Here is a 25,124-nt window from a genome sequence, read left to right as displayed (position 1 = left end):
TGCCACAACTAGAGAAAGCCCTCGCACAGAAACAAAGACCCAACACAACCAAAAATAAATTAATTAATTAATTAATTAAAAATATGCAACTGAAGGCAAAATGAGGACCAACTTAAATACAATTATACTCAAATCTTAATTTCAATGTTCTGAATTAGATGTTATGCAAACTATCTCTCATATTTCCTTTAGCTTCAAATCTTTAGTGAAGGATTCTTCCCCACATATGCTTACCAAATCTAAGTCTCCTGGCATACACCCTTTCTGACTTCTGCCAAAAGACTGTTTTACAAAGTCCTGCTGGGCCTCTGAGCCTAGATATCTGCAATTAGAATTTGCACCCACCCACTTTCACTGGGTTTCAATAGTCAAAGTGAAATGTTAGATGTGGGTAATTCCCTCTGGGAACATGGGAAGCTTTTTTTTAACTAACTAAAAAAGATTTAATTAAATTTGACATTGTACCACAGAGAAGTCAGGCACTTAGATAATCATCATTCTCAAAATTTACTCTCTAGAATACTGACAATCTTTGTTTCACAACAGGCCAAGAACTCATAAATTGTTTTAACTGATCTAATAAAACTATTAAATACTGTTAAAATTAATTTGAAATATAAATATATGCTCTTTAAGGATAGGGTGCCAAATCTTTCAAAATTTTATGACAGTGAAACCTATTGTTGATATCCTGGTGTATTACATAGGAACTGTATTGCATAGTCTTAAGGCACAAAATCACTATATATATATACTTATATATATATACACATATGTAATACATATACATATATAGTATATATCTTAAAATGTCTAACGTACTAGCTTCAATAAAATAAACATCTGAATGATTATTTTTTATTTTATGTAACATGTTAGTTATTAATCTCTATTGCTCCTAATGATAACTAGATTGTAAAAAAAAAAGAACTATTTTTTGATGAGATATTTAAATTAACATGAGTGAAGAATGGAACAAGGGAATTCAGGTTAAAGAAAAAAAACCAGAAACTTCTAAAAATGTTAAATAATATTAAAACAATTAAAATATATATTAAATTTAAACTATTTTAGCCAACTTTCCTCAAAAGATATAATATAGACACTTACTGAAATAATAGTAAGTCAGATTATTTACCAGTGATTGTGTCATGACGACCTTTAGCATTTTCTTACAAGGGCAAATTTCAAATCTGAAACAACGCTTATGTAGGTATAATTTCCATACACACAATAAGAAACAGGCATGAGAGATAAAAAAAAAATTATGTAGCAAATCTTTTGACCTATGTAATCCATTTCACAGACTACTAATCTCCAAAGTATTAGGAGGCATTAAGGGTAGTCTCTGGTTTACTGTTAAGTATACTATGTCTAAGCAATTTTGATAATTTTTTTATCTACTAAAATTAAATTATTTTAAAACATGACATTTTATATTGAGCATGGCAATACCAGTATGTTTGCCAACAAACAAAGCTTGCATTGAGAATCTTGTAAAAATTAAAAACCCTGTGTCATCATCAAATGGGAGAACTGACCAGTGAATGGAAGAGAACACACTGCTCACGGAGAAAATAGAATGGTAAAGATGCACAGATAAAAGAGAAACAAGAAGAATATTAAACACAGTTTTATAGTTCCTACCATTAGATGGTAGAATGCCAAGCTGTTCTGTGATACTGTCAATCTTGTCAGGGATGAAAAATGTTGGAGGAAAAAAAAAAAAAAAGCCATTTAGATCTTACTGATTAAAATGAAGAGGATGCAGCCATATATTACATTTTCACAATAAGGTCTAGCTGTGGTCTAAGTACAGCTAATTCTACTAAGCCTATATTATATAGTTTGATCAAGGGCCACTATTTCCTTAAAAAATTAGAATTTCTTTATTCCACAGTTATCTTACGTGATTTTGACATTTTATTCATCTATCTTCAGAAGACCGATTAAAAATTTTCTTTTAGGAACAGAGATATACTCTATCTCTAAAAGGAAACTGTATAATTATTTGTTAGCTACAGGAATAATTTCAGTGCTTTAGGAACAAAGGCTGCCTTCTGTGGAAAGCTGGCACACACTGTGATTTTTAGACCAATTTAATCTTTTCGGGACTAAACGTTAACTTAATCTAATAATTTTAATCTAATAGTTTCATTTCACATGGGAAGAAAACCCACCAACCTGTTAAAACACTTCATTCTCAAATAGCTATGATAAAACCAAAATACTCATTAAGGTCAAACAGAAGTGAATATGATATACCTCCCTAAGCATTTATTTCACTTTATACAGTTTGATTTTCAGTGAAAATGAAACGTCTTCTTACCTAATGTTCTTTAGAAATACTTAACTATGTTCTGCAGTTTTCAGCAATGTTCTTTCAACGTGAAACTTAATTATGAAACTATACTTTAATGCACTCAATTTCAATATGCCATTTCAGAGAAAAATACTTGCATTTCCAGGAGTTTAGCCAGAGTTATATATTTTAAAATTAAAAATGATAAAGACAATTTTATTCTAGAAAAATTCATTGCTTCTGAGTTGGTGCATCACAATATGGCACATTTTCTATAAGAAGGTCTTTCCTAGGGACCAATTCTGAAAGAAAAACAAGAAGAATATTTAACATCATTAAAATTAAAATTAAATGCAAATACACTCATTTCCCCCTAAAATTTGTAACAGTAAATTATCTAGTTTTAAAATAAATCTTCCCAGTGATATTTTATTTCGGTTAACTTCTAAGGTGGCATTCCTGATTTTAAATGGAGATAGTTAATAGGACTCTCATTTCAGATTATACAAAAACATACATGACCAACTTAACCATTTACCATTGATTTATTAAATATAACTAAATAACTGACTAGAATTCAGCTAAAGCACACTGTCAGTAGCAGATTACAGATTAATGATAATTAAAACCATCAACTGGGGACTTCCCTGGTGGCGCAGTGGTTAAGAATCTGCCTGCCAATGCAGGGGACACGGCTTTGAGCCCTGGTCCAGGAAGATCTCACATGCCGTGGAGCAATTAAGTCCGTGCACCGCAACTACTGAGCCTGCGCTCGTTCTAGAACCCACGAGCCACAACTACTGAGCCCACCCGCCTAGAGCCCGTGCTCTGCAACAAGAAAAGCCACCGCAGTGAGAAGCCTGTGCACTGCAACGAAGAGCAGCCCCCCTTCTCCGCAACTAGAGGAAGCCTGAGCACAGCAACAAAGACCCAACAGAGCCAAAAATAAATAAATAAATAAATTAATTAATTAATTAAAACCATCAACTGGAAAATTAGTTCATGCTACCAACTATATAAAAAGCAAGACCACTTTCCTAATTTAAAGATTTCAGTGACTTCCCTGGCGGTCCAGTGGTTAGGACTCCGCGCTTCCACTGCAGGGCGCCTGGGTTCGATCCCTGGTTGGGGAACTAAGATCCTGCATGCGATTTCAAATTTTACAGAACAGTGGTTCTCAACTGGAGGTGTTCTGGGTGGTCACACCAACTTAAGAATGCTACTGGAATTTAGAGAGGAGGAGCCAGGGATGTGTGGGATAGTCTGTGTAGTGCAGACTATCTGTTCAAAATGACAATAGGGCCCCACTGAGAAACACTGTTCAACAACAAGAACAACAACAACAAATGCTGAGTCCTAGGGAAGACATCCTGCTGGAGTCAACTGAGGTAAAGCTCTTAAAACAAAGTTTTTAGAAGAGCAGAATCCAGGTGAACTGTCTTGATCAAAAAATGCTCACACCAAATTCTATGAAATAACTTGCCTATATTCTTCAAAAAGAACAAGGTCATGAAAGACAAAGAAAGACTAAGGAACTGCTCCAGATTAAGGAAGACTAAAAACATATACATACTACTACATGTAACGGTAGATGGCTCATAGGGACCTGCTGTGTAGCTCGGGGAGCTCTTCTCAATACTCTATAATGACATGTATGGGAGGGGAATGTAAAGAAGAGCGGATATATATGTATGTGTGGCCAATTCACTTTGCTGTACAGTGGAAACTAACACAACATTGTAGATGAACTATACTTCAATAAAAAGGAGAAAAAGAAGCCTAATACAATGGCATATATAATCATCAATTCTAGAACTTGGAATTTCAGATCATTCTGATCTTAACCCAGTGTCTTTCCAAACTGAATATTGGCTAAGACTGGGCCATACTAATGAATAACACTTTCTCCTTATCTAGAAGTGAGTTGTAAGAACCACTGCAATTGTGCTGTTCCATCCACGTGCTTGCTTATCCCACAGTTCCCGCACAATATTTTTTTTCAAAAGACATGGAGAATGTTGTTGTATAATAGAAGAAATAAATAGAACATTCTCAAGTGACTGGTTTATTCATTTTAGGAGAGAGTATGTATAATGAAATGCATTTTTGCTCAGAAATGAAAAGGGTCCTCTCTGCTATTGTCAAACTTGTTTTTATAAACTCCTATTTTATATTTTATTTGGGTATATCAATCTTGAGTACTTTATTGTCAGGTCATCATTGGTAAACCCCTTCCCTATGACAGTACAGTGTGTACTCAATTTTGGAGTGTGGAAAATACATGTACTTGTTTTGTACCTGTAGTTTGGATATATAATTGACATCTTTGTGCTTTGGTGTTTCAAAAATTTTAAGGCTGTAATGAGGAGTCACATTTACAATCATCAATATATTCTCTACAATGAATATGTTCCCTTAATTAAATCACGATGCTGGAAACACAAACACACACACACACACACACACAAAAACATGATGATCAAATGCGATCTGTGTGACCCTCAACTGGACCCTAGACCAGAGATCCAATCCATTTTTTTTTTCTTCTGCTATAAAGGGCACTCTTAGGACAAACGGAAAAATTTGAATAACAGAATTGAATCAATGTTAATATACTGATTTTGATAATTATACTGTTGTTATATAAGAGAAGGTCTTTGCAAATTTAGGAAATACACCATATAGTATTTTTAAGAAATACACACTGAAGTATTTCTCCAGATCTAAACCCAAGTGGGCTGTTATGATCTGAAAAATGCTCATTTGGGGGAAAAAGTACATTATGCCTGCATTTACCTTCAGAAAGTTCAAGAAAAAAATGAGGGAGAGATAATAAAGCAAATGTGGTAAAATGTTAGCATTTGTAGAATCTGGATAAAGGAAATTCGCATATTCTTCAACTTTTCTTGCACCTTTTCTGTAAATTTGAATCATTAAAAAATGTTTTAGAGATATTACTAAAACGAATTCAAAAGGAAAACTGAACTTCTAACAAAAAAATAAGTGACCTGACTAAAGATAATGCTCTTATGAGCCACATGGTAAATCTGGCTTACTGAAATGAAAACCAGTTAAATAAGTATTATTTAACCATTTTTTATATCTCACTTGCTGTTACCAAATCTTTGGAGGTTTCACCAGAGAGCAAATTATAGTTTAGGTTTTAACTTATTAACAATGGCAGTAAATTGTTTCACTTATCAAACATACATGTGCTTATTTTTTGCTAGACATTACATCAAGAAATGAAGTTACAGAGATAAATATATAATAGTCTCTTAAGTACAGCACGGTGACTTTAGTTAATAATACTGTACTGCATACTTGAAAGTTGCTAATAGAATCTTAAAAGTCCTCATCACAAGAAAAAAAATTTTTTTAACTATGTATGGGGACAGATTAACTAGACTTACTGTGGTGATCATTTAAAAATATATATAAATAGAGAGGACAGACAGCAGAAGCAAGAGTAACTACAATCCTGCAGCCGGTGGAACAAAAACCACATTCACAGAAAGACACACAAGATGAAAAGGCAGAGGGCTATGTACCAGATGAAGGAACAAGATAAAACCCCAGAAAAACAACTAAATGAAGTAGAGATAGGAAACCTTCCAGAAAAGGAATTCAGAATAATGATAGTAAAGATGATCCAGGACCTTGGAAAAAGAATGGAGGCAAAGATTGAGAAGATTCAAGAAATGTTTAACAAAGACATACAAGAATTAAAGAACAAACATGTAGAAGAATTAAAGAACAAACAAACAGAGATGAACAATACAATAACTGAAATGAAAAATACACTGGAAGAAATCAACAGCAGGATAACTGAGGCAGAAGAACAGATAAGTGACCTGGAAGACAGAATGGTGGGATTCACTGCTGCAGAACAGAATAAAGAAAAAAGAATGAAAAGAAATGAAGACAGCCTAAGAGACCTCTGGGACAACGTTAAACACAACAACATTCACATTATAGGGGTCCCAGAAGGGGAAGAGAGAGAGAAAGGACCTGAGAAAATATTTGAATAGATTGTAGTCGAAAACTTCCATAACATGGGAAAGGAAATAGCCACCCAAGTCCAGGAAGCACAGACAGTCCCAGGCAGGATAAACCCAAGGAGAAACATGCCAAGACACATAGTAATCAAACTGACAAAAATTAAAGACAAAGTATTGAAAGCAACAAGGGAAAAATGACAAATAACATACAAGGGAACTCCCATAAGGTTAATAGCTGATTTCTCAGCAGAAACTCTACAAGCTAGAAGGGAGTGGCATGATATACTTAAAGTGATGAAAGGGAAAAACCTACAAACAAGATTAGTCTACCCGGCAAGGATCTCATTCAGATTCGATGGAGAAATCAAAAGCTTTACAGACAAGCAAAAGCTAAGAGAATTCAGCACCACCAAACCAGCTTTACAACAAATGCTAAAGGAACTACTCTAAGTGGGAAACACAAGAGAAGAAAAGGACTTACAAAAACAAACCCATAACAATTAAGAAAATGGTAATAGGAACACACATATCGATAATTACCTTAAATGTGAATGGATTAAATGCTCCAACCAAAAGACACAGGCTTGCTGAATGGATACAAAAACAAGACCCATATATATGCTGTCTACAAGAGACCCACTTCACACCTAAGGACACATACACACTGAAAGTGAGTGGATGGAAAAAGATAGTCAATGCAAATGGAAATCAAAAGAAAGCTGGAGTAGCAATACTCATACCAGATAAAATAGACTTTAAAATAAAGAATGTTACAAGAGACAAAGAAGGACACTACGTAGTGATCAAGGGATCAAGCCAAGAAGATATAACAATTATAAATATATATGCACCCAACATGGGAGCACCTCAATACATAAGGCAACTGCTAACAGCTATAAAAGGGGAAATCAACAGTAACACAGTAATAGTGGGGGACTTTAACACCTCACTTACACCAATGGACAGATCCTCCAAACAGAAAATTAGTAAGGAAACACAAGCTTTAAATGACACAATAGACCAGATAGATTTAATTGATATTTATAGGACATTCCATCCAGAAACAGCAGATTACACTTTTTTTCTCAAGTGCACATGGAACATTCTCCAGGACAGATCACATCTTGGGTCACAAATCAAGCCTCAGTAAATTTAAGAAAACTGAAATCATACCGAGCATCTTTTCTGACCACAACACTATGAGATCAGAAATCAATTACAGGGAAAAAAACGTTAAAAACACAAACACATAGAGGCTAAACAATACGTTACTAAATAACCAAGAGATCATTGAAGAAATCACAGGAAATCAAAAAATACTTAGAGACAAATGACAACAAAAACACGACGATTCAAAACCTATGGGATGCAGCAAAAGCAGTTCTAAGAGGGAAGTTTATAGCAGTATAAAGCCTACCTCAAGAAACAAGAAAAATCTCAAATAAACCATCTAACCTTACACCTAAAGGAACTAGAGAAAGAAAACAAACAAAACCCACAGTTAGTAGAAGGAAAGAAATCATAAAGATCAGAGCAGAAATAAATGAAATAGAAACAAAGAAAACAATAGCAAAGATCAATAAAACTAAAAACTGGTTCTGAGAAGGTAAGCAAAATTGATAAACCATTAGCCAGACTCATCAAGAAAAAGAGGGATAGGACTCAAATCAATAAAATTAGAAATGAAAAAGAAGAAGTTACAACAGACACGGCAGAAATACAAAGCATCCTAAGAGACTACTACAAGCAACTCTATGCCAATAAAATGGACAACCTGGAAGAAATGGACAAATTCTTAGAAAGGTATAACCTTCCAAGACTGAACCAGGAAGAAATAGAAAATATGAACAGACCAATCACAGGTAATGAAATGGAAACTGTGATTAAAAATCTTCCAACAAACAAAAGTCCAGGACCAGATGGCTTCACAGGTGAATTCTATCAAACATTTAGAGAAGAGCTAACACCCATTCTTCTCAAACTCTTCCAAAAAATTGCAGAGGAAGGAACACTCCCAAACTCATTCTATGAGGCCATCATCACCCTGACACCAAAACCAGACAAAAATACTACAAAAAAAAGAAAATTACTGACCAATATCACTGATGAATATAGATGCAAAAATCCTCAACAAAATACTAGCAAACAGAATCCAACAACAAGTTAAAAGGATCAAAAAATATATATATATAAATAAATATAGAATCATTATGTTGTATACTTGAAACTAGTATAGTGTTATATGTCAACTATACCTCAATTAAAAAAAAAGTCTCCTCAGCTTCAAACAGTTCACAAGCTAGTGGAAAAGACAGATTAACCAAAAGTCCAACAAATAATGGTTTAAGTAAGAGATTTAATTTTCTCACATATCAAGAAATATAGATTAAGGCAACCCTAGGCTACTGCAGGTCCTTAGTACCACCAAGGACCCAGGCTCTTCTTTTTTTTCCTGTTCTGCTACTCTTCATGTATGGTTTCTGTCTTCACTGCTGCTGTCACATCACATCTGCATTCCAGGCAGGAAGAGGGGAAAAGGGCGAAAAGGAGAGTGCTAGCTCCGTCTATGCCTTTTAACAGGAAAACAATAGCTTTACTGGAAGCAACATTCAGTAGACAGCTGCTTACACTGACCAGAAAGGTGTCACATGGTCTGAGATATCACTTTTTTGTCTCCCCTATCACACTGTACTCTGAACACAATTTTTCAGTTAGTGAGAAAGAAAGGATATTGGAGAGGTAACAACCCATCCACCCTTTTAGCTACACAACATGAATATGCACCCTTCTTCCGATATATAGAATACTACATCCATTTACTACTTGACCCCTAAGATCTCATCCATGTTCAAATCAAGGATCTCTAGCTGATGTGCTAGCCTTTCCATTAGGTCCAGCTGTGGCTCACATGGTAGATACCTACTGGAGCATAGTAAAGAATAAACAGGATACAGCAATAAAAACCTGGAATGGAAAACACATGGCAGTTACTGCTCTGCAGCAAATCCTAAATTCTAAATCCTTCTGGACAGAGGAGCAAAAGCTCCTTGCTTTTGGCAGAGTAATAAACTCTAGTCAGCCAAACTGGCAACACCTAATCCTGTTTTCTGGGAGACCCAAAGACCCTCTATTGTCCACTGTCCTTCAAGGCTTCTGGTCTGTCCTCTGGGGGATCCAGATGTGGGGATATTACAAAAAATGCCCTTCTTTGAGGCTCTGAAGCTTTCATAATCCACTTCCTCTTGATACGAGTTAAGGGACCCAGGGATGGCCCTAAGAGTGGAAGAGAGCTAGCCAAACTTGGGGTTTCTTGGCAATACAATTTATTCAAAAATTTTATAACTTCAAATCTATTCTTTTCCAGTCATTTCCATGTGCAAGTAGCCACAGGCAAACATCTTGACACAGTTACTAAGCATGAAGATTTTCATTCTCTGGTTATGGTCTCTATGCTGTCCCATCTCCTTAACTCTTAGCTTAATGGACACTTCTTAACACAATGAAAAACCATAGGCTCCAGTGAGTAAATGCATCATATATCTGTTCTTTGTCTGGCAAATGGGAAAGCTTGGGGCACTGATCTTATATTAGAGCTAAGAGACCCCCTGCTTGTATTGGCTTTAGTTTTAGTGGATAGGAGCAGCTGGCATTTTTAGGTCTGCAAGGCTCTAAATTATAGGACCCTCAATCAGATTCCAGGTTGTAGCAAGAAGTGTCCCTTCACAAAGTAGTACTTCTTTCCATCTTTGCTTTGAAGACTGACTAGCTTAACCTGCATTAATCCTCTTTTTCAATATTTTGCTGAAAGCAGGAAGAAATAACGAGCACACACTGACATTCGAATTATATCCCTTATTGCTGTAGCTGTACTCCCAAAAAACAGTAAGTGGCACTAACCTTACGTTCACTACTACATAACAAGAGCCACCAGCTTAAGGCCTGTAATGGTCAGGTCCATGTTAACAACACTCCCCTCTACCCCTGTCTTCCATTCAACTAATTTCACATTCTAGGTTGTGTAATTTTCAGTATCTCACTTCTGACAACAACTTCTGTTGTTCTTAGTTATAAGTAACAGAAGCTGACTCTGGCTAATGAGGCAGAAAAGGTATTCATTAACAGTTTATTGGTCTAACTCAAGGAATTATTGTGAAGGCTTAAGAATCAGGCAGGCTTGAGGCTAAGCTTCCAGGAACAATGTCCAAAGACATACCATAGAACTGGCCTGATGACGAAAACTGCTGCTGCCTATGGAGCACTAGAAATAACTATCACTATTTCTACCCTCATGGAGCACAACATGCTATACTTCGGATGTTGCCAGAAACTCAACTTTACTACATCTGTTCCTGCTACCACACCAATGACACTTCTGGATCAGTAACTTGACTCTGCAACCACTGATGCTAACTCTTGCCAGCAAAATGAGTTCTGTGCCAAGCCTCTTTTCTCAAGCTCACTTCTGAATACAGTACAGGTAGTGTGCTGCACCTATGTTAAATACATGTGCCTGAGCTGCAAAGGAAACTGAGGAAATGAATATTCTAGATCCTATCCTGGGAATTTAGAACTCATAGAGATGGAAATTCCTGAAGTAAGACAAGGACATTCAAAAAGTGGTAAATAACCAGAAAAACTGTCAGATATTCATTACTCTATCCCTTCACACAATTTATCTTATTATGCAATCTTTGAAATCAGAAGGCATCCTACAATTGAATTTTTCTATATTCATTAATTGCTAATACTTTAATTACGCCAAACATATTACAGGTATATTTACATGCAGTATACTATTTTTCACTGTGATTATTTTATTGATTATAAAATTCCTAACCTTGCTCTCTATATTAGATATCAAAGTACCAAAACAACATTAGTTTAGGAAGTTGTCAAATCTCAACAAGGAACCATACTAAGATCGTGATTTATTTCCTGTATTTTAGGCCCCTGAAAAAGCTGATCTCTTATGGTCATATTAAATGTATCATTTAAAAATTAATTTCTTAAAATAAACATGTTTTAACTCAATTATGGCCCCAAATCAAAATTTAGGTCAAGATTTAAAAAAATAAATAAAAGAACAGAAGAGGAAGGTACACGTCCAAACTCATTTTATGAGTCTAGCATTAGCCTAATACTAAAACCAAACAAGCACACTATAAGAAAATTACAGGCCAATGTCCCAGTTGAACATAGATGCAAAAACCCTCAACAAAATGGTAGCAAACTGAATTCAACAATACATTAGAAGGATCATATACCATGATCAAGTGGCATTTATTCCAGAGATGCAAGGATTTTTCAATATCAGCAAATAAATGTGATACACCACATCAATAAAATGAAGGATAAAAATCATATGATCATGTAATAAATGCCAAAAAAGCATTTGACAAAATTCAACATCTGTTTATGACAAAAACCTCTCAACAAAGTGAGTACAGAGGGAATATACCTCAACATAATGAAGGCCATATATGAGAAGCCTACAGCTAACATCATACTCAATGGTGAAAACCTGAAAGCTTTCCCTCTAAGATCAGGAACAAGACAAGGATGCCTACCCACTACTTTCATTCAATATAATTTTGCAAGTCCTAGCCAGAGCAACCAGGCAAGAAAAAGAAATACAGGCATCCAAATTGGAAAGAAGTAAAACTGTCACTGTTTGAACATGACATGACATTATATAAAGAAAATCCTAAAGATTCCACCAAGAAACTGTTAGAACTAATAAAAAAATTCAGTAAAGTTGTAGGATACAAAAGCAATACAAAAAAATCTGTTGCATTTCTATACACTAATAATGAATGGAATAAACATCAGAAAGAGAAATTAAGAAAAAAATCCTATTAACAATTGCATACAAATGAATAAAATATCTAGGAATATATTTAACCAAGGAGGGAGAGACTGGTACCCTGAAAACTATAAGACACTGATGAAAGAAACTGAAAACACAAATAAATGGAAAGATATTGTGTCCTCATGGATTGGAAGAATTAATATTATCATTAAAATGTCCATACTACCAAAAGCAATCTACACATTCAATGCAATTCTTATCAACATTTCAATGGCGTTTTTCACAGAAACAGAACAAACAATCCTAAAATTTGTAACATGAAAGACCCTGAATAGCCAAAACAATCTTGAAAAAGAAGAACAAGGCTGGCAACATCACACTTCCTCATTTCAAACTATACTACAAATCTATAACAATCAAAACAGTATGGTATTGGCATAAAAGAAAAACAACACACAACAACCACCAAAAATGGAACACATAGACACAGAGAAAAGATTTGTGGTTGTCAGAGGTAGGATGGGGGTGTGTGTGTGAAACGGGTGAGGCTGGTCAAAAGGTACAAACTTCCAGTTATAAGACAGATAAGCTCTGGTGATGCAATGTACAGCATGGTAACTATAGTTAAAAATACTGTATTGTACACTACAAAGCTACAGTAATCAAAACAGTGTGGTATTGGCACAAAAACAAACATGGATCCATGGAACAGAATAGAGAGCCCAGAAATAAACCCATATATCTATGGTCAAATCTTTGACAAAAGAAGCAAGAATATACAATGGAAAACAGTCTCTTCAGAAAGTGGTGCTGGGAAAGTTGGACAGGTGCATGTAAATCAATGAAGTTAGAACACACCCTCACACCACACACAAAAAATAAACTTCAAATGTCTTAAAGACTTAGACATAAGACATGACACCATAAAACTCCTGAAAGAGAACAGAGGCAAAACATTCTCTGACATAGATCATATCAATGTTTTCTTAGGTCAGCCTCCTAAGGCAATAGAAATAAAAGCAAAAATAAACAAATGGGACCTAATCAAAGTTACAAGCTTTTGTACAGCAAAGGAAACCATAAACAAAATGAAAAGACAATCTACAGACCGGGAGAAAATATCTGCAAATGATATGACTGACAAGGGCTTAATTTCCAAAATATACCAACAGTTCATAAAACTCAACAATAAAAAAACAACCCAATTGAAAAATGGGCAGAAGACCTAAATAGACATTTCTCCAAAGAAGACATACAGATGACCAATAGGCACATGAAAAGATACTCAACATCACTAATTATTAGAGAAATGCAAATCAAAACTACAGTGAGGTACCACCTCACACCAGTCAGAAGAGCCATCATGAAAAAATTTACAAATAACAAATGCTGGAGAGGGTGTGGAAAAAAGGGAACCCTCCTACTTGTTGGTAGGAATGTAAATTGGTGCAGCCACTACAGAAAACAGTATGAAGGTGCCTCAAAAAACTAAAAATAGACTGGGTCGCTCGCCTGAGAGTTGCGGCGGCACCTGCTGCAGTCGCCGCATCTCTGAGCATGGCTGACGGCAGGCCCAAGCCCCCCAAGCCCGCCAACAAGACGCCCCCCAAGTCCCCAGGGGACCCCACGAAGGACAAGGCAGAGAAGAGGCTGTCACTAGAGTCGGAGGGCGCCAGTGAAGGGGCAGCCACTACGGGCCCAGAGCCCAGCGCCCTGGAGGAGGCCTTCCGGAGGTTTACGGTGCACTGGTACACCAGGGCCACCTGTAAGGAGATGCATGGCAAGAACTGGTCCAAGCTGTGCAGGGACTGCCAGGTGATCGATGGCAGGAACATGACCGTCACCGACACAGACATCGTCTTCAGCAAGATCAAGGGCAAGTCCTGCAGGACCATCACATTTGACCAGTTCAAGGAAGCTCTGGAGGAGCTGGCCAAGAAGAGATTCAAAGACAAGAGCGGTGAGGAGGCTGCCCGAGAGGTGCACAGGCTCACTGAGGGCAAGGCCCCCATCATCTCGGGGGTGACAAAAGCCATCTCCTTGCTCACCGTGTCGCGGCTCACGGACACCACCAAGTTCACGGGCTCCCACAAGGAGCGCTTCGACCCGTCCGGAAGGGGCAAGGGCAGGGCGGGCCGCGTGGACCTGGTGGACGAGTCGGGCTACGTGCCGGGCTACAAGCACGTGGGCACCTACGACCAGAAGGTGCAGGGGGGCAAGTAGCCGGCGGGGCCTTCTCCTGTCGCCCGGTCCCTGCCCCCCCCCCCCCCCCACCGCCTCACACTTCGTTACATTCCTGTGCTTGCAGGCAGAACTCGGACCCAGGCCTGGGCGGCCGCGGAGGCACCAGGCCTCCCTCCCCCGCGGGCCCGCACTCCCCTCGACCCCAGCTTTGGCCCCGACTCACCTTTCCTAACACAACTGCCTCGTCCCTGCAGGAAGTGGGCAGATGACCCTTTCCAAAGTGTCTCCCAGGGCCAGACCATACCGGCCACTGGTTTGCAGCAAATGGAGTGTTTTAAAGGAGCTGGTGGGCAGACACAGTCTGGGGAGTGCTGACCCGCAAACGCCAAGGCACCAACCAGCAGCACCGATAAGGCAGAGTCCCGGACACGGCGCCGCAGTGCCCGGAGAGCACCACGCAGGTATGAGAGGCAGGGCACACAGTGCACGCTTGCACACCCACGCACACATGCACGCACACACATGCACCCATGCCTGCACCTACGCACAGACGCACCCACACGCACTAAGCACCCACGACGCACGCACACGCACACACGCAGCTACGCACGCACCCACGCACGCACCCACACGCGCTCAGGCACACAAACCGAGGACCAGGTCTGCGCTGGTGGCGGGCGCCGAGCTGAGGGTTGCTGTGCAAGGGAAGAAGCCTCTGTCGAAGTGACTCGAAGTGTGACGTCACAAGATTTCAAAATGGAAACTAAGGGCAATTCATTTCGCTTCTCTGAGAAAAAATAGGAAACAGTGATGCATGTTTATTCTCAGAACGGCTCAGGGAAGGCTCAGAATATTCTGTCTCTGTGACTCCCTCCCAGCGGCCCCTGTCTCCCGGCCCCGAGCGGGGAAGACCCCCGGGGGCCCTGGACTAGAGGCTGCGGGTGGCCCGCTGGCTCTCTCCTTGCTCCCCCGGCCGCTGTGGTTCCTCTGGCCTCTCTGGAGCCTCCGTGAGCGGCCTTCCCTGTCCTCCCCGCCCTGGAGTGCAGAAACCGCAGGGCAGGGCCAGGCCAGGGGAGGGCCAGAGGCCAGCAGCATCTGCGGGGTTTGGTTTCTCTGAGAGACCAGAGGTGGGGCCTCCTGCTGTCACAGTGGGCCCTTGGCAATGTGTCCCTTTGCATGGACATGGCCACAGCCTGGCGGGTAACCTTCTGGGCTCTGTGGTCCTGGTTTCGGTCCTGGGGGAAGCCCATGGCAGCCCCTGGGGAATGCTCCCCAGGAATCCAACTGCCCTGCCGCTATCTGTCCTGTGTCCAGGGCAGCAGGCCGGTTAGGGGCACCCCTCCATGGACACACGGCCTGGCCCACGGCACAGGTGGCTGTGAGAAAGGCCAGCACTGCCATGGCAGGCACGTTGGTCACGGCTGGACTTGGGAGACCCCGCCCACCCACACGAAGGGGCTCAGGCCAGCGCTCCCAGCCAACACGGCCACTCGCACGGGGCTCCCCCTGGGATGGTAGTGGCCTCTGCGGGCAGCTTCATCCTGAGACCTTGGCACCTCACCACACTATCACCCAGGAAGTGATGGAGCACAGGTGTCCGGGGTCACTGCAAGGATGTGAATCGCTGCTGTCTAGAAAGTTCCTAAAACTTGGGGATCCGAAGCTGCCCGGCCAGGCCCGCAATCCACCACCAGGAAACTGAGGACCGAGGGCTGGGGGAAAGCAGGCAGGACACCGACCCCCGCCCTGGGCTCCTCTCCTCCCTCCAGAGGCAAGAGTCACCTGGGGAATCGCGTCTGCAGAGAACTCTGAACGTGCAGAGTGTTTCTGAGCGCTAAGTTGATCACAGATGGGAAAGCCCGTGTTCCAGGGCCGGCCGGTTCCCCTCCGTGGACTCGGGACAGGACTCCTCCCCAGACCCATCCTCTACCCAGACGCTGCAGGTCTCTGCCTGCCCGACAGCCCGGCACCCCACCCCCCCACCCAGCCGTCCCGCAGCAGGACCCTGGAGTCCAGCCCTCCCAGCCGGTCAGGGGCTGGCCTGCCCGGGAGCACACGGGAGGTGGTCTGAGCAGAAGAAACCACGCCAGTGGCGTCCTGGGACGCTTCCTCACGCTGCCCCCCACTCCGGGGCCGGCCTGCGGGGCCGACACCACCCGCTGCAGGAAACCATCTTCCCGATGGTTACAGCAGCACCTCCTCCTTGGGTTAAGGAAAGTCAAGTGCACACAGCTGCCCCCGTGGCCATCCCTGCCTCAGCCCCGCACTTGCGGGCTCCCGAGCTGCCGAGGCCGAGGTGTCTGGGTGGGTCTCAGGTGTCCCCAGCCCGCCTGAGGCTTCTTTCCCGAAGTGTAGCTCTGGGGGCACATCTCCCGCTCAGGGCAGGAGGAAGCAGTGGCCCCCTCCCCGTCGGCTCTATCACGGCATCTGTGTGTAGCCCAAACACAGCACATTGCTCGGGCTCCAAGCTCTGCACAGACACACGTGCCTCCCTCAGGCTCCGGACGCTGTGGACACACAGGCAGGTGTGCATCTTCACTGCATGTTCTATGCAATACCCATTCGCTTCTACCAACTGCGGTTAACTAGAAACTACATGTCTCTCTGTGAACGAAGGAAACTGCACAGCAAGCCCGCCAGGAAGCAGGGACCCGTGGTCAGGGCGCACCATGCTGACTGCGCCGAGCGCCGGGACAGCAGAGCGAGCGTTTGAGAACACTGATCGCGCCACAGTACTTATTTATTTCTATTTAATGCTCTAGGATAAGCAACTAGGTGGTGGTCAGTTCACCAAAACTGACATTCAAATTACCTAAGTTTAAAATATTATAGGAAGAGATCTATATTTATACTGGAGTATTTTTACACCTCGAATATCCTCAGTCTTAAGGTTTGAGGCCGATGAAAATTACAGTCAGGAAGAGGCACGCGGAGCTCCAGCGGCATCGCCTCCTGTCTAAGCTGCTCTACGTCCACGCCCCAGTGGCCGAGAGCTCAGCGCAGGCCGCAGCGTCCCTCTGAAGCACCAAGTGGACAGAGGCTCACACACCCAAAGCCTGGACCTGCTCAGCCACTGGCTGTCGTGAATCAAGTTTTAACGGCACACAGCCCCACCATGCACTGCGCAACGCCTGTGGCTGCTTCTGTGGCTACGCCGGTGGCAGGGAGAAGATAAGTCACAGATGCCATGGCCCACGAAAACTACAGCAGTCACCGCCTGGACCTTTAAGGGAGGCTGCTGGTGCTGCCTCCACCCCTGAGGACCCAGCAGGCTCCTTCCTCTGGGAGTGTTCCCACACAAGCTGGCACACCCCGTCCCACAGTGCACGCAGGTGGGGACACCGTTGTCACCTGTCCCTGCGCTCAGGTTGATAATTCAGCTGTACTGTGAAGTCACCGCAAGGTTGGAATGTCCTTAGAACTCTGACCCTGAGTAGCTTCCCTCCACTGACTGACTACTGAGCGCTCTGTGAAGTCCCGTGGCTCGGGTGTGGCCTTTGCCCATGGGCGTGTGGAGAGCATGGCTGGTGGTGGCCCCAGGCAGTCCCGGGAGGTGGTCGCCCTGCGCTTTGAGATGCTTTGGTTAACCCTCTCTCTTCCCCAAACCAAGCCAAACAACAAAGGAAACGCACATAACTCAAAGTTGAAAGGGAGCATATGCTACTAGTTTGTACTAAGGTTTTTTCAGGAAAGGGAAATAAATGTATATATAGATGCGGGGGGGGGAGCTAAAAATAGAGTTGCCATATGATCCAGCAATCCTACTCCTGGGCATATATTTGGAACTATAATATGAAAAGATACATGCACCCCTATGTTCATAGCAGCACTATTCACAATAACCAAGACATAGAAGCAACCTAAATGTTCATCAACAGATGAATGCATAAAGAAGATGTGGTATAAATACACAGTGGAATACTACTCAAACACAAAAAAGAATAAAATAATGCCATTTGCAGCAACATAGATGGATCTAGAGATTATCATACTAAGTGAAGTAAGTCAGAAAGAGAAAGACAAATACCATATGATATCACTTACATGTGGAATCTAAAATATGACATAAATAAACTTATCTAGAAACAGAAACAGACTCACGGACATAGAGAACAGACTTGTGGTTGCCAAAGGGGAGGGCCGGTATGGGAGGGATGGATTGGGAGTTTGGGATTAGCAGATGCAAACTATTATAAATAATTCTATTGGATAAACAACAAAGTCCTACTGTATAGCACAGGGAACTGTATTCAATATCCTGTAATAAACCATAATGGAAAAGAATATGAAAAAGGAATGTATATATGTATAACTGAATCACTTTGCTGTATAGCAGAAATTAACATAACATTGTAAATCAACTACTTCAATAAAATAAATTTTAAAAATACTGTATTATATACAGTGGAGGATTACTGGACTGAATGTCAATATTATGAGATAGTATGAGTGTGTTTCATGTTTGGTAATTGCAATCATTGTTGCTTTTGTTGTGGTCATCCATGTACAATGCTTGGTGTCAGTCTATTTATCTCTTGTAAAAATAAAATACAGTGTGTGTGCGTGTGTGTGTGAAAAATAAAAAATAAAAAAAATTATTAAAAAAAATACTGTATTATATATTTGAAAGATGCTAACAGTAAATCTTAAAAGTTCTCATCACAAGAAAAATATCTGTCACTGTGTATGGTCATGGATATTAACTAAAAACTTATTGTGGTAACCATTTCACTATATACACATATATGTTGTATACATAGTGAAATGATTATATATAACCATTATGTTGTACACCTAAAACTAATACAATGTTGTATGTTAACTATTTGTCAATTAAAAAAATCTTTCAATGGCATGGTTTGTAAGCGTGTGGAAATCATAGAGGCATTTAGGATATAAATAATTTATAGGACATTAAAATATTTAACTCTGCAGTTATAAAAAGTCTCTAAATATATAAAACACACAAATACAAATGAGTTTAAATAGAGAACTTGCATACAAAATTTTTTTTTATAATTAATTTTTTATTGGAGTATAGTTGCTTTACAATGTTGTTAGTTTCTACTGTACAGCAAAGTGAATCAGCTATATGTGTGTATATATATATATCCCCCCCTTTTGGATTTCCTTCCCATTTAGGTCACCGCAGAGCACTGAGTAGAGTTCCCTGAGCTATAAGGCAGGTTCTCATTAGTTATCTATTTTATACATAGTATCAATAGTGTATATATGTCAATCCCAATCTCCCAATTCATCCCACCCTCCCCCATCCCCCCTTGGTGTCCATACATTTGTTCTCTATGTCTGTGTCTCTACTTCTGTTTTGAAAATAAGATGATCTATACCATTTTTTCTAGATTCCACATATATGCGTTAATATGCAATATTTGTTTTTCTCTTTCTGACTTACTTCAACTTCACTCTGTATGACAGTCTCTAGGTCCATCCACGTCTCTACAAATGACCCAATTTTGTTCCTTTTTATGGCTGAGTAATATTCCGTTGTATATAGGTATCACGTTCTTCTTTATCCGTTCCTCTGTTGATGGACATTTAGGTTGCTCAAAATTGTTTTCTTTAAGAACCTCTTCCTGACCCACCAAGTTTGGGATTTGGAGCTCTGCCTATGTGTCTGAACAGCCCCTCTACCTCTCCTGATATGGCAGCCAAAGGACTGTGACTGAACACTTTGTTTATCTTCTAATACGGTGCTCTAAGTTCCCTAAGGACTGACCACTGTTCTATTCTTAGTGCCTAGCACAACAGGTATTGAATAAATGGTGGTTGAATCACATTTACCTGCCTTAGAATACAAACTATAAAGATAGTTTAGGGCAAAGATGAATATAAAAAACCAAAGGACAGAAGTTTAAAAACACATCTGAAATAAAGAATAGCTTCCTAGAGCTTTTTTTTTTCTCTTTCAGTACTGTTCTTTATTATTTTCCAATTAAAACAAAAACAAAAAACACCTTATTTTACAATCACTTAGGTAACACAATGCAGACAAAGAATATATTTAACCTTTTTTTCTTCAGCAATATCCACTCTGTGAAATATGGAGAAGACTCACAATATAGGCCTCTGATCTCAAAGAGCTCAAATTCTGGGGAGCTTGTTAAATATGCAGATATCCTCTGCTTTTCTGCACAAGCACACTAGCCAGAAAATACGTCTTCTTAAAGCCTCTGACCTTAAAGCACATATCTCAAAAAACTTCTTCCATCCATAGGCAGAAATGTTTATCCATCATCCTCCATCTTTACTAGTTCATCATTCATCTCACCCATGTTTGTTTTAATTCTCAGCAATATAATATTGCTCTCTGGTGACTTTGAGATCCTTTGTAGGTGGCATGAATGCTAAAATGGTTGCATTGTGGTACATCAAATCCATGGTATGAGATTATTCATCAATTTAAAACAAACAAAAAACAGCATGCTACGTGTTCTCTAAACCCTATCTAAATGGTGTGCTGCATAAAATCTTATAAAAGGATAAGAGAAAAGGAAGAAAAGCAACTGTCCAAAGGTCCAAAGTATATTGAACCACTAGGGAGAAAAATGATGATGGAACAATAAAGGCAAACTCTGGATCAGAAAGGGTATTTTTTCCTACAATTAACAAATATTCATGAATAACTATAGATAAAATAATGAGTGAGACAGTTCCAGCCCTCAGGGAGTCTAATATCTAGCACCAGAGAGAGAAATAAAGCACATACACACATCACAAAGATAATACCCAATGGCAAGCTGGGTAAATACTCTGAAGGGAGATTACAAGGTACCATGAGAGCATATGAAAGGGTATATGCTTTTTTAAAAAAAAATGTATCACACATGTTCAGAAGCATGTTCCTATTTTGTTTGTCTTACATATATGCCAGAGAGGAAGTTAAAAAAACATGGATAATGCTACTCAGAAACTAAGTAAATATATAGCCCTAAAGTCTTGAGTTTTCTTAGTACCATCTATAATCATATATTTGGTTACTGTCTATAGAATATATGTTTGATAAAGGCCAACACTGAAACCAGTTGACCAATATCCATATTAGAAAGAGGGCTTTGAAAATGTCAATAGTCAATGACAAAGCAAGTATAGAAAAATACTGAAATTAACTCATTGTTCTAAGTCATAGTTAGTTTTTACTTTTCTACAGAAAACCTAGGAAGGCTAGAATGGACCAATGATGAGACTGATATGAATTAAAAATTATGATTAATCCAAATTCATGTACCTGTGATCATACCAAAAATAAAAATACAAAAAAAGTAGGGAATAGTTGGAAAGAAAATAGTTTTCCCAATATTTTTAAGATTTTAAAAATAAGGAGTTTTTCTCAAATGATGAAATTATTATATCTATAATAAAGAATAGTGAAATTATCTTCAAGGATAAGGAAAGCACTCTTTTTTAAAAGGAAAAAATGAGAAATTATTTAGGATAAAGAGTTCTTTCTGCTAGTCGGTATTTAATTTCCACTGCAGATATTATTTAGAAGGGAGAAAAAAAGAGATGGATTTAGAATTTAGGCATACAGGTAATTACTTTTGTAGATGAAGTTTCATTTCATTATTTTCAGTTTCTATTATTTTTCATGTTGGGACTTTATCTGATCTTTTTTAGAGATACACAGTCACAACTCTATTTTCTAGCCAAGAAGAATTTTAATTCCTCTCACTTCTGTATGCCAGTACAGACATTGCTAAAATATGTGGAGGAATTTTACTTAAAGTAACTTCTTAAAACAGAGATTAAAGACTCAAATTTGTTCTATCTTAAACCCATAGGAATAAAGTAGGAAAAAAGAGACCCATATATAACTTAACAGAAAGAATGAGGCCTTTATTAAGGCAATATAGCATCAGATACTAATAATCAAGTAAGAGTCAAAATTTTCAATCTTGTGGGAAAATTAAACTATACAGAAAACCAAAAGAAAAAAAGAAATTTAAACCAATATTATCATATTTAAAACCAGGCTTCTGAAATGTAGCTATCAAATTTAGTTATCTGAAATAACCTAAATTTTTATTCATATAATAAAGATAATATTTTGCTGTGATTACCCATATAAAATTTTGGCTATAGTACACAGAAGCTCTAAAGATTATTATTAAGATTAAAGACAATGACTACAAATTTTCAATTTAGGATTAACCATGTTTATTGCCCTTAGAAATATAACTGGATCTGATAATTTCCGATAAATACTCATGAACTAAAAATAACTTTAAAAGCCCTATAGGACATATACTACTAGATATTCAGATTTACTGTAAGGCTGTAGTAATCAAGACATTATGGTTTGTGATGCAAGGACAGAAAAACAAACTAATTGAAGAGATTATAAAGTCCAGAAACAGATGCACACATATACAGTTATTTGATTTTATGATAAAGGTGACCCTACAGTGCAGCGGGGAAAGAGTGGTCTTTTCAATAAATGATGCTGGATCAACTGAATATTCAGATGTAAAAAAATAAATCTTGACTCCTATCTCATACCATATACAAAAATCAACTCTAGTTCATATAAACAACCAAATGAAAAAGACCAAACAATAAAGCTTTTGGAAGAAGCATAGGATAATCTCTTCATGACCTTGCTTGAGACAGGAAAAGATTTCTTAAACAAGACTCAGAAAAATATTAACCGTAAAGGAAAAAAGGGATTAACTGGACTACATTAAAATTAAGACCTTCTCATCAAAAGATAAAAACACCAAAACGAAAAAGCAAGACAAAAAGTAGACGATTCTTATAATACATATATCCAACAAAGGATTTATATTCAGAACATACAAAGAATTTCTTCAAATCAATAATAAAAAGGCAGATAACCTCTTAGAAAAATGGGCAAAAGACTTGAACAGCCACTTCATAAAAGAGAATATCCAAATGGCCATTAAACAACTGAAAAGGTGCTAGTCCTTCATTAATTACCAGAGAAATGCAAATTAAAATCACAATGTGATACCATTACATAACCACCAGAAACTCTAAAATTAAGAGATGCACAGTATCAAAGAGCTGGTGCGGATATAAAGCAACTGGAGTTCTCAGATACCACTGCTGCCAAGTGTAACTCAGTCTAACTACTTTGGAAAGCTGGTTAGCAGTACCTATTAAAACTGAGTAAACACATACCATATGACACAGAAGTCTCACTCATACAATATTCACAGAAATGTTGCTACACACAATGATAAAGATGAATCTCACAAATATAATATTGAGAGAAAGAAGCCAGACAAAACAGAAATCCTGTATGATTCCATTTACATAAAGTTCAAACACTTTATTATATTAGGTTAAAATTGATAGTGTTAAAAGGACAGTGGTTATACTTATGGGGAGGGGTTGACGGGAAGGGACATCAGGGCATGAGGGGGCTTTTGGGAAAGTGGTAACATTATATAACTTGATGTGGATGTTGGTTACATGATATTTCACTTGGTGAAAATTCACTGGGCTATACTATTATAAATTGTGTACTTTTCTGTTTGTATGTTGTTTGTATCTTTGCTGTTGTTTCTGTCCCCCAAAATACTTCAGGGAATGAAAACCAAATATTATGTGAAATGAGAGTCTGCTGAAGCCCCACCAGGAGTTTGGAGGTATAATGGAGGATTCTCAACTATATAACCATTTTGTATAATCCCAATTCTTCTGAATTAAAATAGTAGAATCATAGGAGAAAAGATAAAGAAATAGACATAGTCTATTTCTAGACATAGTCTACCTAGACATAGTCTAGGTAGGTGACAAATTATACTAGGAAAATTAAGAATGCCAGATAAATTTTATAAAAACAGTCACACAGGAGGCAAACTTCTGAGATATTGCAGGTTCGGTTCCAGACCACTACAATAAAGTGAGTATCTCAATACAGCAAATCACACCAATTTTTGGTTTCCTAGAGCATATAAGAGTTATGTTTACACTATACTATAGTCTATTAATGTCTAACAGCATTATGTCTAAAAAAAAATGTACTTACATTAATTTAAAAATACTTCATTGCTATAATATGCTAACCATTATCTGAGCCTTCAGCAAGTTGTAGCAGTAACATCAAAGATCACTGACCACAGATCACTATAACAAATATAGTAATAATGAAAAAGTTTGAAATACTCCAAGAATTACCAAAATGTTGCACCGAGACACCAAGTGAGCAAATGCTGTAAGAAAAATGGCACCGATAGACTTGCTTGACGCAGGGTTGCCACAAACCTTCAGTTTGTGAAAAATGCATTATCTGGAAAGTGCAATAAATTGCGGTATGCATATACTGCCTTTGTAACTGTAGTTTTGCAGTATAACCAGTGGTTAAGATTAAGAAGAAAAAATAAAAAAAAGAAAAAAAAGTCTGGTAAACAAACTTTCATAATTCAGCATTTTTAAATACAGCCTTATAAATGTGTACAATATATACCACATTGTCTGGCAAAATCAAGTTGTTTAGTAATCAGCATTAAAAGCACTGTAATTGCTCAATAGTTTAAAATACATTGCAAGCAACATTTTTCTTTAATATTACTTACTCAGCGTATTGTGGTCTGTGTGAATACCTTGTATAACAGATGTTCTGAGTATCAATTCAACATCAGAACCTATTTTTATTAGCTGTTAAGAAAACCAAAAAAAAAATAAATAAATAGACTAAATCCTCTGTTTTTTCAATGGTTCACATGAATGTACTGTTTTTGAAAACTAAAGGTTTACTACAATTCTTTTTAGGTGATACTTGCCTTTAACTTTTTTTTTTTTTAAAGAATATATTTATTTATTTATTGGCTGCATTGGGTCTTCG

General features: G+C 38.8%; 2 protein-coding genes across 2 annotated transcripts in view; one reads left to right on the top strand and one right to left on the bottom strand.

Moving 5' to 3' along the window:
* Nucleotides 1-2,441: 2,441 nt before the first annotated feature.
* LYRM7 (LYR motif containing 7) overlaps nt 2,442-25,124 on the bottom strand; it is a 37,034-nt gene continuing 14,351 nt past the window's right edge. The window contains exons 4-5 of the mRNA XM_061188133.1: nt 24,856-24,937; nt 2,442-2,604 (exon numbers count right to left, since the gene is read on the bottom strand). Coding sequence (XP_061044116.1) covers nt 2,534-2,604; nt 24,856-24,937 — 153 coding nt within the window. The 3' untranslated portion in view covers nt 2,442-2,533. The remainder of the gene's footprint in view (nt 2,605-24,855; nt 24,938-25,124) is intronic.
* LOC133089924 (tubulin polymerization-promoting protein-like) lies at nt 13,652-14,335 on the top strand. The gene has a single exon (XM_061188132.1). The coding sequence runs from the start codon at nt 13,670-13,672 to the stop codon at nt 14,333-14,335; it is 666 nt and encodes a 221-aa protein (XP_061044115.1). The 5' UTR covers nt 13,652-13,669.

The sequence above is a fragment of the Eubalaena glacialis genome, chromosome 4 (assembly GCF_028564815.1).
Source record: "Eubalaena glacialis isolate mEubGla1 chromosome 4, mEubGla1.1.hap2.+ XY, whole genome shotgun sequence".
Taxonomy (NCBI): Eukaryota; Metazoa; Chordata; class Mammalia; order Artiodactyla; family Balaenidae; genus Eubalaena; species Eubalaena glacialis.
This window is presented reverse-complemented; position numbering and strand designations above follow the sequence as displayed.